Raw genomic sequence first — 18923 nt, 5'->3', positions numbered from 1 at the left:
AGCCATTTAGATTCCTCATGTAATCAAACATTTGATGCAAGAAGAGACTCCTCGTTGATCCGCAGTGACGTTCCTTTCCTTAACCTCTCCTCTTTGCTGTAACATTAAAGCTAGTAAAGCTTGGCCTGGAAAATCTTGAGAGATCCACTTGATCTGGAGTGTTGCTAATTTGTTTGTAGATAGATGTGATGCCTTTTTATTCAAATACTCCGATAACCTGCTAATCGACCACTTAACAACCACCATTCCCGTCTATATTTCAGAGAAAAGGTCAATTATTTCTGAACTTCACTTACATTTTAAAGTGCTTGGACCAACTTTTATTTCATTGTCATATTCACACTAACTTGTAATGTGTTTGAATAAAGAAATAAACGTATGGCTAAACAAAATTAATTGAGATAAGTCAGTTGAGTCATTTTTGCTTAAATGCAACACAATTTCTGGGATGTATCAAAATCTTTCTCTTAAAGCTGTTCACAGAACTGCAGAAAAATATGATCTCATTGTCTGGAAATATTGTGATGTTCTGCATCGTTGTCTGCAAGTTTGGTCACTCCCATCTGTTTGTTGTCCTAATAGCTCTGATTAATGAATAAAATAGTAAACACAGAGAAAGAAAGAGGCGACTTTAATGTATATTTTTCTGACAAACCTATGTATTCTATCTAATATATTTAAAGTTGTGTTATTTATGTTTCATGTTATGCCTCAGCCAATGCAATGAAAATCTGAATCGCCATAGGTGATCAGATACAACTAATGATCATCCAGATTGTCTATTAATAATGCAGCTGCAGGGATCCATGTATTATGAGGCCGTGCCTTTAAACAAACAGGAACACTTAGGGATTCACAAGATAACACCTTGATTCAATATCTGCTGCTGTGATACATCATCATTCATGCAAGCCATCTGACGGACGTGTGTGTGTGACTGTGTGTTTTGGACGCACAGCATCTGCAGAACCTGCATTAGATGAATATAAACCTTCCCAAGCTGCTAGATATGTAAAGAAGCTAAGTAATGTTTGTGTGTGTGTTTGATGCATTTGCCCCACTCTTTGGTGTGTGTGTGTGTGTGTGTGTGTGTGTGTGTGTGTGTGTGTGTGTGTGTGTGTGTGTGTGTGTGTGTGTGTGTGTGTGTGTGTGTGTGTGTGTGTGTGTGTGTGTGTGTGTGTGTGTGTGTGTGTGTGTGTGTGTGTGTGTGTGTGTGTGTGTGTGTGTGTGTGTGTGTGTGTGTGTGTGTGTGTGTGTGTGTGTGTGTGTGTGTGTGTGTGTGTGTGTGTGTGTGTGTGTGTGTGTGTGTGTGTCTCTGTCTCTCTGTCAGTCAAAGCAGCCTGCAGTCACTCTTTATCTGTCTAATGAAGGTAAACACAGCGAAGGCTGTGTGTAAAAGGCACAGCTCCACTTCCTACTTGTCGAACCTGTAACTTTCTTGTGTACACAAGAACGTATCTCTTGCGCAAGAGAAAGTATATTGTGATGAGCAAAAGCATGTCACTTGGCCCAGGTGGACAAAACATGTTTAACGACGATAAACACACTCGTACCGTCCATAGGTACCGGCGGTCTATCCGCCAAAACAAACTTAAGTTTGTGTCAATCACAAGCACGTCACTTCTGGTATGATGGGCATTCCCTTTCCGGTTTGTTAAAGTGTTTTGGGAAATGTTAAAGTGTTTCGACACTTTGTAATTGTCGATTGCGCCTCTCAGCCACCGTACATTTAAGAGTGGACAAACAATAAACTCCGCACTATTAACGTTTTTATTTTCTTTATCAAACTTGCTATAAATGAAGCATTATCTGCACATGTTGATCTTGAGTTAAATAACAGTTATCTGTCCCTGTGCTATCAGGGTCTCCAAGTCTCAACAAAACAGAAGATTTCTCCATGGGACGTCTTTGAGGGTCTCAAACACTCAGCCCCCCTCTCCTGGGGATGGTTCGGCACGGTGCGCGTAGATCGCAAAGTCACCAAATTTGAGGAGCAGCAGCGTTTCCTGCTCTACCACACCCACCTGAAGCCCAAACCTCGCAGCTACTACCTGGAGCCGCTCCCCCTGCCCCCTGAAGAGGAGGAGCCCCTGACACCCGTCTCCCAAGAACCAGAGAAGAAGATGATGGAGGCAGTGAAGCCGGAGAAGAGTGTGCCCGCTGTGCCCCCTGACTCTAATAAGAAGAAATCCAACAAGAAGAAGAAAACTCCCTCTGCTAAAACAGAGGTCAGTTGTGTTTAGATTTGAGGGATTAAAGGGACAGTTGCCTGTAATGCTTTGTATCAATCTAGATCGTTATAGGGCGAGTTGCAAAATGTTTGTGTCCTAGAGATGTCAGCTTTCTCTTGAATATAATTGAACTACATCAGTGCTTCTCACGGACCACATTGAAATAAATGTATTATGTATTTATTTAGTTTATTTATATAGTTTTCCGCACTCTCGCGGGAATATCTCCGCAATGGAGTGAGCTTAAGTTTTGCTTTCGATTGCATGATATAGCCCAGTGCAACACCTTCGTCACACATGTTGCCAACTGTTTGTACCATTTTCAGGCGATTTGTGATCTGTTCTAGAAAAACGATGTGTTTTAAAACGTATAAAACAAACAATTGATGTCTTTTATGAACATTTACCCATGCTGGAAGTAGATTTAGATGTGTTAGAAGTTAGATAGAGATTATTATCTAATATGTGACCCGCTCTATCGAAATTAGTTGGAAGTCGCAACGGCTCATTTCAAGAATAAACGTGGATTTGCGTAAAAAAATAGTTTTTCGGAGTTCGGGTGTTTTGTTTGATTTTAAATAAAAAAAGTCTTGGCTTTCAGAATATGAAACTTTTATTTCCAAAATCTCACGATAAATACATGTTTGAAGCTTGTAAAGGGAAGATGACAGGCACCTCCCACTCGCACTCTGCTTCAGGGGGACCGCGGGGCCTTCAAAAGTATCAAAAGTTGATAAATCAATTTAGCGAAAATTAAGGCTATTAAAAAGTATTAAACGGCATTTTCCAAGGTCTTACATTTTGTAGCTTGTTTTCAATAAGTATATACATTGTCCAAAGAGGTTGTATTCTACAGTGTGCCTGAATGTAATCATTGCGTAGGTGTGTAGTGTGATTCTGTGGAGTTTATTTATGGCATCCCGTTGGATTTGACGTCATCTGAACAGGACATCGCACGCTCACTGACTGACTGCTGCTTGGTCCGTGTACGCCGGTTGTTAAAGAACATCGTTATGGGGAAATGCAAGTCTGCGTCCAAATGGTTGGAAGATAAGGAGGAAGGACAATCAATACTGTATATAGTCAATGTGAGGTAAAGTGTGTCGCCAAGGTAACCGGTTAAAACTCGAAGTGGCGATGAGGTAATAAAATGTATGGAAAGGGTCTTAAAAAAGGTCTTACATTTGACCCTGTGCTCTTCTGCAGCACCGCTCCCACTCCCTCCGGCTGAAATTATGAATGTAAGGCGTATAGTAATCATAGATAACATGGCAGGGTCCGTTACAGTTTGTTTTCATCTGATTTCAAATAAACAAAGTATTGGCTTTCAGAATATTAAACTTGTTTCGGCAAATTCAGATGATAAATACAACTTTGAGGCTTGTAACGGCATAATTACAAGCGGAGAACGGTGTAACTTGACGCCACAGCAGGCATAACAACAGCCGGTGTTTCTCGTGAGTGTTTTCCCCGGGAAACAAACACAATATACACACACGCACACACACGCACACGCACACGCACACACACACACACACACACACACACACACACAGACACACAGACACAGACACAGACACACACACACACACACACACACACACACACACACACACACACACACACACACACACACACGCACACGAGCTTCCCCCAGACCAGTAATCCAAACAAAAATATTTTCCCTCCGTACTATTTTGATCATTTGCTAATAATCAATCAGATCGATGGATTCCAGAGAAGAGGAAACTTTGAAGGCCTTTTTCTCAAAATGATGACTTGGTAACAGTCATTATATAATGACATATTTTGCTTAATATTTGGAGTACAACAACAATCCTGATATCATTAGAAAGCTAGGAATCTCCTCTTTCCAACTGTGTATACAAGTCAAAATGTGTCTTCAGGTCAATGCAAAGCAGGTCACACATGCATCCAATGAAGCATTGCATGAAGTCTGTTGATGATCAGAGTTCGTTGTTGGGGCTCCAAAAACGTTTTTTTATTTTTGTTTTGTAGGCAGCCCATGCAGGCCAGCCCAATGGTCACCAAGGTTCATGTTTTATTAGCATTTTTACCAAAAAAAAGCCCAGGCGAGCCTAACATGTGAAAAAATGGCTGAGACCTCAGAGTGTTAAACGTGGGCATAGCTTTACTGTATTTTGTTTTGAAAATCCACAGCGGAGGTTTGTGTCGTACTACATGCGGTGTATTTTGCATAGCTCTCAGTAGCCAATGATCTGTGAGTCTGTTAGCTCGGACATAAACTCCGTAATAAATGTAGTCTACATTTCATAAGAGGTGTAAAACCTGAGCATTTGAATGAAATGCTTATATAATCTGTATTTGTAGTTGTATTGTTGATTTAATGTGTGAACGAGGCGATATAGAGAAGGTTAAGCTGTCATTATTAGGCTGTAATTTGTTATATACTGTTGGAGCGGTAAGCCTATTGCTTTTGGATATTTGTGGAGTTAGGTGGTCCGCGAGTGTTTTTTTATTGGTTAAGTGGTCCTTGGTATGAAAAAGTTGAGAAACACTGAACTAGATGGAACTTAGCTTGGGGTATTAAATGCCAAAATAAAACATTAAAAAAGCTCAACTGCAATATCTCTCTCCAGAAATTATGACCCGGTTACTCAAAATAATCCATAGACCTTGTGAGCAATGTAATGTAGTAACCTGAGCTCGTCTATGCTAGCCTATTCGTGAGCACTAGCCTTTTAGGAGTAATGTGATTTTTATGCGTTGAAAAATATTGAAATGTTCTCCTTCTTCTCACTAGGACTATGTCAACCGTGCACCGGGTGGTGTGGCTTATGGGACTAATATGCAACCTGAGATGATGCAGAACCATCCATATGGCCGGATGCCGTACGGCCAGCAGAGCATGAACATGTACACACAGAACCAGCCTCTACCTCCCGGTCAGTTAATGGCATATTCTCTCATCATTATGGTCTTTGTTAGTAACAGGATGAGACACTGTTGAGCACTCATCAAGAGCTTTCCTTTTAAACAACAAAATGCCATCTGGGATTGTTGTTAACGTTGTTTGTTTTTCCACAGGAGGTCCAGGTTTAGAGCCTCCATACCGACCTGCCCGCAACCCACAGATGAACAAAATGATGCCCAACCGGCCCAGCTACCCAGGCATGATTCCCGGTATGCCGGGGGTTATGCCTGGCATGATGGGCATGGACAAGCAATACCCGATGGGTTATAAGCCCCAGCCCACCATGCCTCAGGGCCAGATACTGCGGCAGCAGCTACAGGTCAGACTGGTGAGTCGGTCCACACCCATTATAGCTGGATAGAGTTGACCATGAAGAGTAGTTATACACATATACAACATTATGATATGTTGTATATGTGTTTTTAAGTGAAAACATTGCCACCAAATACTCTTCCACTCCTGGTAGAAGCATTGAATCTTTGCTGTTCACTGACTTGCTGTTTCTCTTTTCAGAATCAAAGCATGATCGGGCAGCAGATCAGACAAATAGCCCCTAACCAACCATATACTTCGATGCAGGCATCTCAAGTAAGCCTATTTTGGTCGCCCTTTGTTCTTCCTAAGAATTGCATTTACTATCTTACACCCCTTTTTCAGATGTATGTATATATATTGTCTGACACCTTTATTTATTGAAGAATTATAAAAAGCTTTTTGAACATGTTTGTGTTCACCGTGCCACCATTTTCTAAATGTTTGCCATTTACACATTCAGTGCCGTAGTATACGCTTGGACAAGCCTTTCAGTTTTCTTTTTTACTACAATGATATCCTGATGTTAACACTTAAAAAAATGGTCTCCTTTGTCTTGCTTTTAATCATGATCATTTTCTCTGTTTGCTCAGAACATATCTCAGGGCTATACCACATACGGATCACATATGGGGATGCAGCAGCATCCGTCCCAGGTTGGTGGTATAGTTCCCTCCTCCTATGGAAACCAGAACTTCCAGGGCACTCATCCTGGAGCCAACCCGGCTGTGGTGGATCCTCTTCGGCAAATGCAGCAAAGGCCAAGTGGTTATGTTCACCAGCAGGCTCCAGGCTACGCAAACAATATGCAGAACACACAGAGGTCAGTATTGTTTTCAAGTTAGGCTGCTGCTTTCTTAGCTGCTTAGTAGAACTTAAGGTACAACTAAGTGTTGAGTTTACATTATAAGTGTTTGTCCTTGATTTTATGTAGACTACAAAGCTCACTTCTTCCTGTCCTGTGATCCTCAGGTTTGCCCACCAGCCAATCCAGCCGAATCCCATCATGCACGGTCTCAGTCATATGGGAGGCCAGGGTGTCCATCCAGGCATGAGGCCCAATCAGATGCTGGCAGAACAACAGCAGCAACAACAGCAGCAGCAGCAACAGGCAGTGCAACAGCAGCAGTACCTCAGACAACAAGCACTCAGAGTATGTTTGTTGATTATTCGTTTATCCAGGTGTTAAGCAAGCGGCAACCTATTGGCATGAAAACTGAAGCCCATGCAGAAATGCCTTAAACCTGCAGTTTTTGCATAGCCCACAAACCAATGGGTTACTTAAGGGAGGCTACATTAGGTTATTCATTTTATAGGGAACATGCAAAGTGAAAAGGAGGCCGTGTGTGTGTACAACTTTTTGAATTGTCTCCCTGAGGCTACCAAGTGTTTTACTAGGTACGAAGGTACAAAAAGAAAGTCTTTATCTCAGAAACTAACAATTGATTGTTTCCTGTTTTTACAGCAGCAGCAAGCCCAACAAGCTCAACAACAGCAACAGCAGCAGCAGCAGCAGCAGCAGCAGCAACAACAACAACAACAACAACAGCAACAACAACAACAGCAACAACAACAACAACAGCAGCAACAGGTCCAGCCCCAGCAGGTTCCTCCTCAACAGCAGGTTGCTCAGCAGCAGCAGCAGCAGCAGCAACAACAACAACAACAACAGCAGCAGCAGGTGGCAGCGGGACCACCTCCAAGCCAGCAGCAGAACCCGGGCCTGGGCATGCAGCCTCTGCCCCCCCAACAACCCATGGTAGGTCCAATCTGGAGGACGGGACTTTCATTAGTGCAGTTGTTGGTAGTATGATAGTATAAGGAGTTTTGTGATCCTTGTGAAAATGTTTCGTATTGTCTGGCACAGAATGTTCTTACTACACTGTTATTGTAGAAATCAGTTGGTTGTTTTGCATGTTTTAGTCAATTAACAAATGTGTAATAATCAATGTGTACCTTTTTTCTTTTTGTGTGGGTTTAGCTTAGGTTTCTTGTGTCCAGGGAACAACCATACTGTATATATTGTTCTACTTTTTAAAAGATCAACTTGATATAACAAAGCACAATATTATGCTTTAATCTCTGTGGGGAAAAATAGTACATTTACCATTTTGGGATCATTCTGGAGGCTTCCTGGTTCATTGAAGACATTTTAACATCTGACACCGCTATGGCTTGTAGACATGATTTTTTTAAAAGCCAGCTGTTAAAAATGTACCATTAGATGTTTGATGAAAACTGCAAGTTGTTGAAGATAGTGTGCTACAAAACTTTGGAAATCGTTTAGCACAACTTGTGTATATGTGCAACTAGTAGGTAATGAGAGAAAATGTCAGAAATGGCCTCTATAACAATGTGTGTATCTCTCTTTCAGTTCCCACGACAGGGAATGCAGCAGACTCAGCAGCAGCAGCAGACTGCCGCTCTGGTCCGACAGCTGCAACAGCAACTTTCAAGTAAGTCAGAAACGTTCAAATCTCATTGTCTCCATCGCTGTGTAATATGAGCAACAGATTTAAGGTTTATAATAAAACCTTTCCTCTCTTTTCAGATACAACACCAGGACAGGGCGCCAATTCATATTACTGATCGTGCGTGTTCCTAGTAGTATGTGAAGAATAGGCCCTTATTATGTGAAGAGGCCCTGCTCGTAGATTGGCAGATGAATGTGTCCAGTCCCGTGTAGGTTGTTAGGCGGGGAGACTGTTTGAGGCACAAAGGACCATGAAACCACATCCCTTCTCCACAAGTGATGTCAGCGATCAGAAAATATCTTGACTTCAGTCGTGTAATTATGGATTATCAAAGGAGGGATCCTGCTCTGAAGTAAACAGATAATGGTAATAATGGAAAAGTCTATGTAAAAAAGTACCAGAAATTATAAGAATAATGCAATTTTTTTATTTTATTTCAATTTGTACAATTTTTTCAGTTTCGTGTATTTCTCATTAAAAAATCATGTCAGTTTTTATGTCCTATACTTGTGTTAGCTGCCTGTTTACTCTATATAAAAACAGTCAATGGACTCTTGCAGGATAAAGTTGGGATGAAAGGATTTGTTCTGATAAGTATCTTGAAAGGAAAAATACTTGAATAACTTACATTTTTTGTTGAGACATTGATCCCATAACTTAAAGGTCCCATGTCATTCTTTTCCAGTTATTACCCGTCCCCTTGTGTGTTATGTAGCTTTTTATGCATGTAAACGGTCTGCAGAGTCACAAACCCTCAAAGTACACCCTGTAGCGAGTAAAACTCTAACACAGAAAATACCTGTCTATGCTGCCTCAGAATGCCTCGTTGGAGATTTCTCTTTTTCTTCCTGGGTACAGTGACGTGCCCATACCCAAATGGACCAATCCGTGGAGCCGTTATGTTAAGTCCGTGGATTGGTAAATCTGGACCAATCCATGGACTTAACATAACGGCTCCATGGATTGGTCCATTTGGCGGACTTCCTCACACACACTCAATCTTTTCTCAGCTGCAGCTCCGATGATTTCTCCTCCCTGAGACGGCGGGACGCGGCGAGGCTGTGAGTCGGTGTGTGTGAGCACACACACAAAATCCCAGCCAGGCTGTGGGTGTGTGTTCGGTCCCGGTTTCGCTGTGTCTCGCAGACAGCCACTGAGCTCATAGGGAGGGGGGGTGCAGAAGCTCCAACAAGACGTTTAGGACAGAGAGTGAATACACATACTATACAGAGATGCTGTATGAGAAACCAATGTGAGTTTGAAACATTGAACAATGTAAATCTGAGTATACCTCAACAATGGAATTATGATCAGTAGGAATGGCCATGACATGGGACCTTTAAATTAAGGTTATAAACCGGCAACTGAAGAGTCTTGGGAAAAAGAAGTTTATATCTTTTTAGGTTTAGGTTTACTTATATCCTTTGCAGACATTTGACTTGACATAAAGAAGTCATAAGCACAGGTGTCATTTATAACATTAACAATGGTGCAAATTTTTTTTAAGTGTCCCACAACTGCCCGCATGCACAATACCAGGGCCCAGAAAACGAAGTAGATATATACTATCAACAGCCACAGAAGTTGTATTTCTTTATTGATTAAATCCGTACAGGAAATAAAACTGTTCCTCATTTCACTTTTTAGCCTTCTTTGTTTTCTTAGGGTTTTGTTTATCTATATCCAGATTTTCCAAGCGAGTAAAAAGCACTCCAGTGTCAGATCCTAGCACTCTCCCTTCAAACGGACAGTTCATTCCCCTAATCTTTGGCAGGAAGTTCACATCAGCCAAGCCCCTCTCGTCTGGTTGCACCCCGAGTCTGGAGAGCAGTTTGTCAGAAATCTCCGGCACTACAGGCTGGAGGAGTGTGCCATACATCCTCAGGCATTCGAGGGAGACATGGATGATGGTGTCGAGCCAGCGCTGGTCTGTAATGTCACTCCTCTCCAGCTTCCAAGGTGCATGGCGCTGAACAAACCCGTTGGTCTGCCTCACACAGGCACTGATAGCCTCCAGAGCTTTGTAAACATGTATGCTCTCATAGTGCTGCTCCACCACAGCAGGGAGGTTTTTCACAGCCTCCAACATGTGGTAGTCTTCACCCACAGCCCTGCCTCCCTGTTCACTTGGAAAGGACTGAGGGCAGAAGGCAGTGTAGACCTGAGCTGGGTTTAGAGCTGGAGCTGTGCAGCGGTTCAGAAGACCGCCCAGAGAATCAGCCAGCTCTGCGTTTAGCAACTTGAAAGCTTTGTCATCTGTGTAGTCACTGTCCGAGTCTGGGACACCCTGACGCAGAAGAAAGTAACGCATACCATCAGTTGTGAACTGTTTTGAGCGCTCAAGAGGGTCCACCACATTACCCAAACTTTTAGACATCTTCTTTCCTCCTACGGTCCAGTGAGAGTGCACGTAGATTGTTTGTGGCAGCGGCAGTCCAGCTCCGAGAAGAAAAGCTGGCCAGTAGACTGCATGGAATTTTAAGATGTCTTTTCCAACTATGTGGTGGGCCACGTTCCACCATTGGTTGTGTTTATCTGGATAGCCAGCCACAGTGAGGTAGTTCACAAGAGCATCTAGCCACACATAGATGGTTTGTTCAGCATCACCTGGGACCGGGATGCCCCACTGAAGGCGGCTTCTCTGGCGGGACACTGAAAGGTCAGGAAGGTCCTCCTGCAGCCACTTGAGGACAACCTGGTAGAAAAGCTCAGGCTGTATGGCCCGGGGATTTCCTTTGAGCCAGTCGAGCAGCTGAGAGCGAAACGCAGACAGACGGAACATGTAGTTCTCCTCTTTCATCCACTCCACCTGCAAAATAATGGAGATTTGGTTGAAGTTCTCTTGATGGAGTAAAACTGACCATTTTCTGGAGGTGTGATTTGATTTCTACCTAAATAAATACGTCCACATTTGAGTTATTATACTTTTTATTTTACCAAGATAAAGATACCGTGCCACGCTACATAGTGGGTTCTGAGGTGCTGGTAGGCAGATTTAGCTTTGTATAGAGGCAAGCTAGTTTATACTTCTTCCAAGTTTATGACACAGAGGAAAGATTGTAAAACAAGAACGCTCAAAATCATTATACCAGAGTCTGAGGAGTTTAATTCCCTTTAACAAAATAGAAAAAAATATAAACATGGGAATTCGACTTATTAAATAGCAATAGATGTTTTTGTCTTAGCCAACACTCAAAGCACTTTTCTGTAAGACCCTGCCTGCCTGGTTAACACCGTAATATTTCAACGCCATGCCCATATTCTGTTTATTGCAGTCTTAAAGCCAAGACCTAAGTGTGTTAGATCTGCAGAGCTCTCCTTTTCATTCATCTCCACTAAAATCACACTCATGCCATCATCCCAATTTAGCTCCAAACTACCTTGTGGCCACTCTCCAGCGATACTTTGATCTCATTCCCTGATGAGTCCACAGCGTCCCCGACCTGCAACGCCGTGAGGAAGCTTTCATCTTGGGTGGAGTACCAGCCTTCATAACTGCCCTTGTAGATGAGCCCTTTGTTCCAGAGCACTGACCAGAAGTGTTTCACAGCCTGATGGTGTCTCTGCTCAGTGGTTCTTATGTAGTCTGTATACGATATGTTGCAGCTGTTGAAGAGATGTTTGAATCTCTCAGACACATCGGTGCAAAATGTCAGGGGATCCTTTCCTGCAGCTTCAGCAGCTTGTTGGATTTTCAAGCCGTGTTCATCTGTGCCTAAAATGCAAAATAATGGGGAATATTATTATTGATTGCTTGGTAAATCATTAAGACTATGAAATGTCAAGAAGATGTGTGCCCATTTGAATGTCCCAGAGTACAAGAGGATGTCTTCAAATTGTCTGCTTTTTCAGACAAACAGTCGCAAACCCCAAATAATATTTTTGGGAAAAATCGAACTAAAAAAATCACTTTCTTTTAGGATAAATCAAAATACTATATATTCTCTACAAGGTGCAAACTAATCTTCACTAAGGAATAAGAAATGGCATAAATGCACATACATAATAGTGCACAGACATTAAATATACGTTTTAGTATAATGTAGAGATGTATAAAACAGGACCTGTTATCAATAGCATCAACGGTTAAATACCAGTCCAATAAATACTGTTAAATAATCATTTATTTTGGACAATGGAGGATTTACCTGTTGCAAACTTTGAGTTGAAGCCCTGCAGTAGCTTGTACCTGTGTAAGCAGTCAGCTATCACAGCTGAATACAAGTGTCCTAAATGAGGAGAGGCATTGACATAGAAGATGGGGGTCGTTATGTAGTAACTCCTGTCGTCTTTGCAGGAAACAGTGCTTGAATTTCTCAACACAGAGATCGTCTGATGCCTGTATAGAGCTGAAACCGATGAGACAAATGCACTTCGTTGCAGTCTGTGAATAGCCTTACAGCTTCTAGTGACAAGCAGAAAAGGGGTCCTCATCTTTGGAAAGCATGCGATTTTCACGTGTAGAAAACGAGTGAAGAAATTATTTGGTATGTGCTAGCCATTCGTTTAGCTAGCTACAATGTGACGTTTTTCGCACTAAAACAGATCATCTGAGAAACACAACAACTGCCGGGACAAATACTGGTAGTCCTAGTTAATGTTACCGATTCATTTTTACAGGAATCATTCAATGCAAGGCTTCATACCAAAAGCATAAGAGTTTTGCTCGCTTGTCAAGGTTAGCTCTTCTTCCGGTTTCTATAAACGAAAATCCCTCGCCCAATCAAAACACGTTATAGTGCGCAACGATCACCAACCACCAATCAGATGGCGAGGGCTCACTTTGCATCATTCTGCTGATTGCTCAACCTTACTTTTTCAGATGTTACATTAGATATATAGATAGAATCGGAGGGATGAAACCCTCTTTAATGGTCACACATGCAGAACACACAGTGACATTTGATTTCACATTCAGCCAACCTACAGCAGTTTTAGGAGACAATCATTAAGACAGAATTAAGCCCATGGGTGCGCACATTTGAAGGAACAGGGGAAGGTCCTTTTCTTAAAATAAATGTATAGGAATAGTACAACAATTGTAGAACAGTGACATAATGAATATCCCACTGTTATGTTTGCTGGGTGAGCAAATACTTCTCCATATTCGCCAAGGGTAGTATCAGGCACCAATTACTTTATGATAGGGTAAGGCAGGGCAACAGACTAGTTGACTAGTGCAAAAAGTGAAAATTCCAAAAAAAGGCAATTTATTGTCATCCTCTGCTATAGCAGACTAAATACACACATGGGTAGTGTATATAACAGCAGTAACAGTAACGGCAGTAACTTATATTATGTCTACAAAACTAACGTAAACCTCCATCATAATACAAATGGATGGAATGTGCATGGAGACGCTAACGGGGCTCTTAGGGGCACGCAGCTCTGCAAGACACAAAGCCACGCCCATCTTCATGGAAGTTTTGAGGAAGTCCCGTGACGGCCAGCCAATCAGCTGCTCCACCTCCTGATGTCAGGTAAGGACGACGAATGGGGTTGAAGCGACAACAGCGGTAAAACATTAAACAAACTGTCATTTTAAGCGGCATTTTAATATCGTATTAAAGTTAATAAGTAAAACAATAAGTCAGGTTAGTCGCTCGTTATAATTGTCATGGTATCTCTCGCCGTCTTCAGTTTTAACATCGTTGAAAGTCAGTGAGACTGAGTCAGCCCATCATGTGATGTTAACCATCGGGTGCCTTCCGTTGCTCCTCTACTAAATGAAAACAGTTATTTACGAAAGCAACACTGTATTCTTTTTTCAGATGGACGGGAACCGTAAGGATTTTTACATCGGTCTCTCTCTGGCCGCGGGCTCCAGTTTTTTCATCGGTACAAGTTTCATCCTAAAGAAGAAAGGCCTGCTGCGATTGGCCAGCAAGGGTTCAATGCGAGCAGGTACTGTGATCTTTATCAAAATTCAACACAACTTTATTTATAAATGTTTTGGGTGAGAGTACCATTATGGTGGTTTGATAACTAATTGTATGCAGTGCGGAAGTGCCACGGTGAAAAGTAAAAATGATCAGAGAAGTAGTACAAACCATGTCCAAAACTTCTCTATAACTAGACTCAACTAACTCATGACTGTTGAAAGTTGCTCTGACTGATAAAGGGCAACTCATGTAACTCTTGCAAAAACTACGATTAGCCTATGAGAAACTGTTGTTCAGGCTCTTACATTGGTTGTGAAATTATATTAATATCAAAAGTGCTATTTGTTTAAGATTTGTTTTGTTTTATATTTGTGTTGATATATATTGTTGTATATACTTTGCTATCCAAATGATGGTCACCCGCAAGGAAAAGGGTGTAGGAGGGTTACAATTATGTGTTATCTATTCAAACATTCAAATGTCTGTATTCTTGTGATGTAAAACTTAACTAAATGTGTTGTTTTTTAAGTAAAATTAAAGCAATAATAATGTCGAAGAACTGCCCCTGTCAGTGTCACTAGCCTTAAGGGTTGACTTTCCTTGAGATATGAAGTGTGTTTATTGTTTAGGAAGCTAATTACCCTCTAACATTGAATCAGTTAGAATATATTTTATGTAAGAAACTTACACTTTGATACGAAATGTACTTCAGCTTTGTTGTCTGTATCTCACAGGTCAAGGGGGGTATGCTTACCTGAAGGAATGGCTATGGTGGGCAGGACTTATTTCACGTAAGTGAACAATTGACAAACTTAGCTCTGCAAAATGTGTGATAGTGTCAGCTGCTATATGTCGCTTGCTAGTTAACACCAGCCATGGCCAGAAACATTGCGGTCTTTGTCTTTCAAAGTGGAAATGAGGCTGTTGTGGGTTTGGTATTTTTGCTGGCGACGTTGCTGTTGATGCAGCGCCCACACTATCTTTGAAGCACACATTCCTACAAAGAGCACATTTGCACGTGGGTTGAAAGACAATACTCTTTTCAACCTTAAACCACCATCGGCTATAAATGTGTTAACACTGATGGTCATGTTTATATTCTAGTGGGAACTGGAGAGGCGGCCAACTTTGCTGCATATGCATTTGCTCCGGCCACACTGGTGACTCCTCTTGGAGCATTGAGTGTACTTGTAAGGTGATTGTTTTTTTCTTGTTGCAATTTTTAATGGCACTGATGAATCAGATACTTCTATTTATCCCTGGACTGATCTTTTTAATGTGTAGTTTCAAATGTGTGTTAACTCTCAGTGTCTTCATCATTTGTTTTCCCTTACAGTGCGGTGCTCTCCTCTTACTTTCTGAATGAGAGGTTGAATGTCCATGGGAAGATCGGCTGTTTGCTGTGCATCTTGGGCTCCACAGTGATGGTGATCCATGCCCCACAGGAAGAGGAGGTTGTCTCCCTCAGTGCTATGGCTGAGAAGCTCAAAGACCCAGGTAGGCCCAGCCCTTCATGGGCGTGATCTCATTAACCATGGTGTGACAGATTGTCTTTTCAGGGTACTAACTCATTCTTGAATGCTCCCACTAGGATTCATTGCGTTTGCTGTGTGCGTTGTTGGAAGCAGCCTGGTTCTTATCTTTGCTGTGGCTCCGCGGTTTGGACAGAAGAATGTGCTGGTCTACATCCTGATCTGCTCTGTGATTGGCTCCCTGTCTGTGTCTTGTGTCAAGGGCCTGGGCATTGGCATTAAGGAGCTGTTTGCTGGGACAGCAGTGCTGAAGGAACCCCTGTTCTGGTCCTTACTCATCTGCCTGGTAATCTGTGTCAGCGTTCAAATCAGTTACCTGAACAAAGCCCTCGACATCTTCAACACCTCCCTTGTCATTCCCATCTACTACGTCTTCTTTACCACCTCCGTCATGGCCTGCTCAGCCATTCTCTTCAAGGAGTGGTTGAGAATGACCACTGACGGAGCAGTTGGAACAATCAGTGGGTTCCTCACAATCATTTTTGGGATCTTCCTCCTCCATGCCTTTAAAGACATTGTATTTAGTTTTGATTCCCTCCCACTCTTCCTGAGGAAGGGTCCTCAGGGCTGTCCATGGGGGCCCCAGCCTTATGTGGCTCTTCCCAGCCACGACACACAAGCAGAGGATGAGGTAACACTGCCCAGAGAGGGAAGCTCTAAGGGGGGGTGGGGTACGCACCAGAGAGCTCCTTAAGGAGGATAGTCTTTCCACTATTGATAAAAAATGCTTATAACAATCCTAAAGCTTTACTGCACATCACAGCCACACAATGTGAGAGATGAGTTACTAATAGTCATGTTATAGTTTTACATAATGCAGTATGCACTGGATGAACATAGTTGCCTTAAGTGAGAATATTACTCTTGTCAGCACACTGGATTTTATATTTAATGTGTCTTAGTTGAACATGGTACATTCACATCTTTAGTAAAAAAAAAAAAGCCACATAGAATTATGATCTGAAGTATAATGTAGGTTTTAGCTAATTTGTTGCACTGCTCTGTACATTTTTTATTGTTTATAGTATATTAAGTTTAAAAAGAATGAACATTGAATAGCCTGCATAAACCAAGTGTGCCTTGCTACCGTAAACAATAACCGTATTCATAGGTTAACACTTTTAAATAAGCATATATTGCTTACACATTTTTTATTTGTAGACAATGCAAAAGCAGGAACCAAAACTACCCTGAATGCATTTCAATCATCCGTTGATGAAGTTTGAGTAATACTTTGACCTGTTACTGTAATACCTCATTATTGTACAAACTGGACCAAAGAATGTTTTTTTCCCCTGTGTGGATTAACTTCCAGCATGTGCCAAGCTTTTACATATCTATGATGTAAGAGAACTTTGTGTGTGTTTCATAATGCAGATTAAAAACACAGCTACAACATGACTTGACTCAGTGTTTCCAAAAGATAAGACAAGATGATTTGGCATTATGTTTATTGCATATGTACAATCCAGAACCTCATGCCTTTAGGGTCAAGACATCTGTTACTTCTCTTAAATTACAGCAGGTTGTGTGTTGAGTCCTTGTGGTTTTCAAAATCAGACAGGTGAGTCTGAATATCCTCGTGATGCGTCCGACTATCTACAGTCGCCCACATTCAAGCTCAGTATCCCAGTTTAACCAGAGGCCTGGAAAACAGAACATGAGGTCACTGCTAGCAATAGATCACAATCTGATCATGTTGCCTTAAACTCTAAACTTCTGCATCCATACGTTTTGTTAATCTGAGGCACTTGTAAGAAATGTAACATTTATTGTTTTTCCTTTTTCCAGTTGAACAATAATTTCATTTCAGACGGCGGTGTCAGCCTCTTCATGGAGCCGGGGTCACGTGCATGTGTCTCATCATTCCAGACAGTTTTTATTCCAACATGCTCTCAGAGTATGAGCCCTTGCTCTTTTGAGTCTGTTCAAGCCTATTTAGGATGAACTGGCTGGTGTCTATAAACCGCTCCACGCAGTTAACGAAGCACATTTCTGTCCTGGAGTCCAGTTTTGGACCGGGCTTATCCATACATTTGTCCTGGAGACAGAGAGACAAATTAAAGAAATGTGCAACAAATGATGCAAGGTTTATCACAAATAGTATACATCACAGTTATCAGAAGTGGTGTAACACACTTAACATTAAGAAGGGATTATCTTGCATTAGTGCATTTCCCCAGCACCTATCTCTGTCCATTTTTTATTGTACCAAAACGCTCCAACTACTAACAAGGGGGAGTTCAAACATACACAGGCAAAAAACAAGGCTTTTTCTTATAGGTTTTGCATCAAACAACGTTAGAGACATACATCTTATGATATTCACAAAATACATCCCACAAACATGTAAATATCTATGGGTAAGATTGGAGAAATTATGATTTGTCTGTTTTATCATTGCCTATTATGTATAACATTTTGGAAAGACTGGTCTTGATTTAAGCTTAATAGAAATTAAAAGTTTACATACAAAAAGCTGAATTTCTTAATTCAACACCATATTTGAAGTGGTTTTTCACTTAAACTGAATGATATTTAGGTCTTTTAAAATTTGAAACAAATAACGAAAGCATGTCGGTCATTGGCAACAAATATTCAGATCTTTATCTGAAGAAGTTTTTCACCCTTGTAGGTTTTTCTCTTGTATTTTTATAACGTTCTCAAGCAGCTAACTTTTGTTTCTTTATTACCTGAACTGACTGCCTGTTTACTTTCAGTCCAGTATCATAACATGTTTACAATGGACGTAGAAAACGTTTAAATTCAACTTGTCCACACTTCTCCTTCTCCGTTGCACTGACGTTAGCTACAGCAGGCCGGGGGAGTGACCGTGGCTCTCCAGGGTAATGTTATTCAATATTGTTGTCTAACTAATATTTATTAGTTACACACAAATAGTACACACTTCTAAGATCACGGCGACATTTGAAGATAAAACCTGCAGCATCGTAAAAAGTTAGAAATGCTTATGTTTCACATGCTGTGCAGGGAGAGCTATTTGACCGAAACCCGGGGAGACATGGAGTGCACTGGGTCACAAATGTGGCATGAAGTACATTTCAGGACAATATTGACAAAACTAATAAAACACATACTTTAATGTCGACATTAGACAGGCTATCTAACAGTTGTAGCTACAGACAATATGTAAAAAGTTAATTGCAGAGCTGCACTGCTAGCTTAAAGCTGATCTTACCCAGCAAACCTCAGTCATCTGATGCACCAGCTGCTGAAATCTTTGTTTCTGAGTCTCGATTTCGATGAAATGCTGAAGCTGAGGGTCCGCTGTAGCTCCCTGGCTGTTCATATTTCCCTAAAAACGGGCCGTAAGAGCAATATTTATCCAAATATGTAAGCGTTGTGGCTCTATTGCTGACCTTCACGTGTATGTATGGACGACAGGATGTAAGATTTATTTCAACCAATCACAGAGCACGTTCTTCAGGTGATTGTCGTCATCATTCAAGCGTCATTTTTCATAACGGCCATTTTCAATAAATTACCCTTTGGTTTATTAAACAAATAATACCACT

The 18923-nt window shown here is 41.5% G+C and overlaps 4 protein-coding genes across 7 annotated transcripts in view; 2 read left to right on the top strand and 2 right to left on the bottom strand.

The window, feature by feature from the left end:
- med12 (mediator complex subunit 12) overlaps positions 1 to 8466 on the top strand; it is a 30812-nt gene extending 22346 nt beyond the window's left edge. For both annotated transcript variants that reach the window (XM_079672733.1, XM_079672732.1), the window contains exons 35-43: positions 1863 to 2228; positions 5017 to 5158; positions 5301 to 5515; positions 5701 to 5775; positions 6093 to 6322; positions 6472 to 6652; positions 6965 to 7258; positions 7874 to 7955; positions 8051 to 8466. In XM_079672733.1, coding sequence (XP_079528859.1) covers positions 1863 to 2228; positions 5017 to 5158; positions 5301 to 5515; positions 5701 to 5775; positions 6093 to 6322; positions 6472 to 6652; positions 6965 to 7258; positions 7874 to 7955; positions 8051 to 8088 — 1623 coding nt within the window. In that variant the 3' untranslated portion in view covers positions 8089 to 8466. The remainder of the gene's footprint in view (positions 1 to 1862; positions 2229 to 5016; positions 5159 to 5300; positions 5516 to 5700; positions 5776 to 6092; positions 6323 to 6471; positions 6653 to 6964; positions 7259 to 7873; positions 7956 to 8050) is intronic.
- A 1087-nt stretch (positions 8467 to 9553) lies between these two features.
- mars2 (methionyl-tRNA synthetase 2, mitochondrial) lies at positions 9554 to 12764 on the bottom strand. Its single transcript, XM_079672736.1, has 3 exons — positions 12122 to 12764; positions 11354 to 11688; positions 9554 to 10782 (listed from the first exon to the last, which is right to left on the bottom strand). The coding sequence occupies exons 1-3, from the start codon at positions 12405 to 12407 to the stop codon at positions 9610 to 9612; spliced, it is 1794 nt and encodes a 597-aa protein (XP_079528862.1). The 5' UTR covers positions 12408 to 12764; the 3' UTR covers positions 9554 to 9609.
- A 664-nt stretch (positions 12765 to 13428) lies between these two features.
- On the top strand, positions 13429 to 16788 carry LOC307034040 (magnesium transporter NIPA2). 3 transcript variants are annotated; one of them, XM_079672740.1, is made up of 6 exons: positions 13429 to 13453; positions 13745 to 13877; positions 14590 to 14646; positions 14960 to 15050; positions 15192 to 15352; positions 15447 to 16788. In XM_079672740.1, exons 2-6 carry the CDS (start codon positions 13745 to 13747, stop codon positions 16079 to 16081), a joined length of 1077 nt encoding a protein of 358 aa, XP_079528866.1. In that variant the 5' UTR covers positions 13429 to 13453; the 3' UTR covers positions 16082 to 16788. The 3 variants fall into 3 exon arrangements, with proteins under 3 accessions (XP_079528866.1, XP_079528865.1, XP_079528864.1); XM_079672739.1 differs by lacking the exon at positions 13429 to 13453 and adding an exon at positions 13454 to 13489; XM_079672738.1 differs by lacking the exon at positions 13429 to 13453 and having other exon boundaries at positions 13498 to 13877.
- Positions 16789 to 16821: 33 nt separating this feature from the next.
- timm8a (translocase of inner mitochondrial membrane 8 homolog A (yeast)) lies at positions 16822 to 18887 on the bottom strand. Its single transcript, XM_079672744.1, has 2 exons — positions 18587 to 18887; positions 16822 to 17428 (listed from the first exon to the last, which is right to left on the bottom strand). The coding sequence occupies exons 1-2, from the start codon at positions 18695 to 18697 to the stop codon at positions 17267 to 17269; spliced, it is 273 nt and encodes a 90-aa protein (XP_079528870.1). The 5' UTR covers positions 18698 to 18887; the 3' UTR covers positions 16822 to 17266.
- Between the last annotated feature and the right edge of the window lie 36 nt (positions 18888 to 18923).

Source organism: Notothenia rossii, assembly GCF_949606895.1.
Source record: "Notothenia rossii genome assembly, chromosome: 3".
Classification (NCBI taxonomy): Eukaryota; Metazoa; Chordata; class Actinopteri; order Perciformes; family Nototheniidae; genus Notothenia; species Notothenia rossii.
The sequence above is the reverse complement of the archived record's forward strand: the minus strand, read 5'-3'. Positions and strand labels throughout refer to the sequence as shown.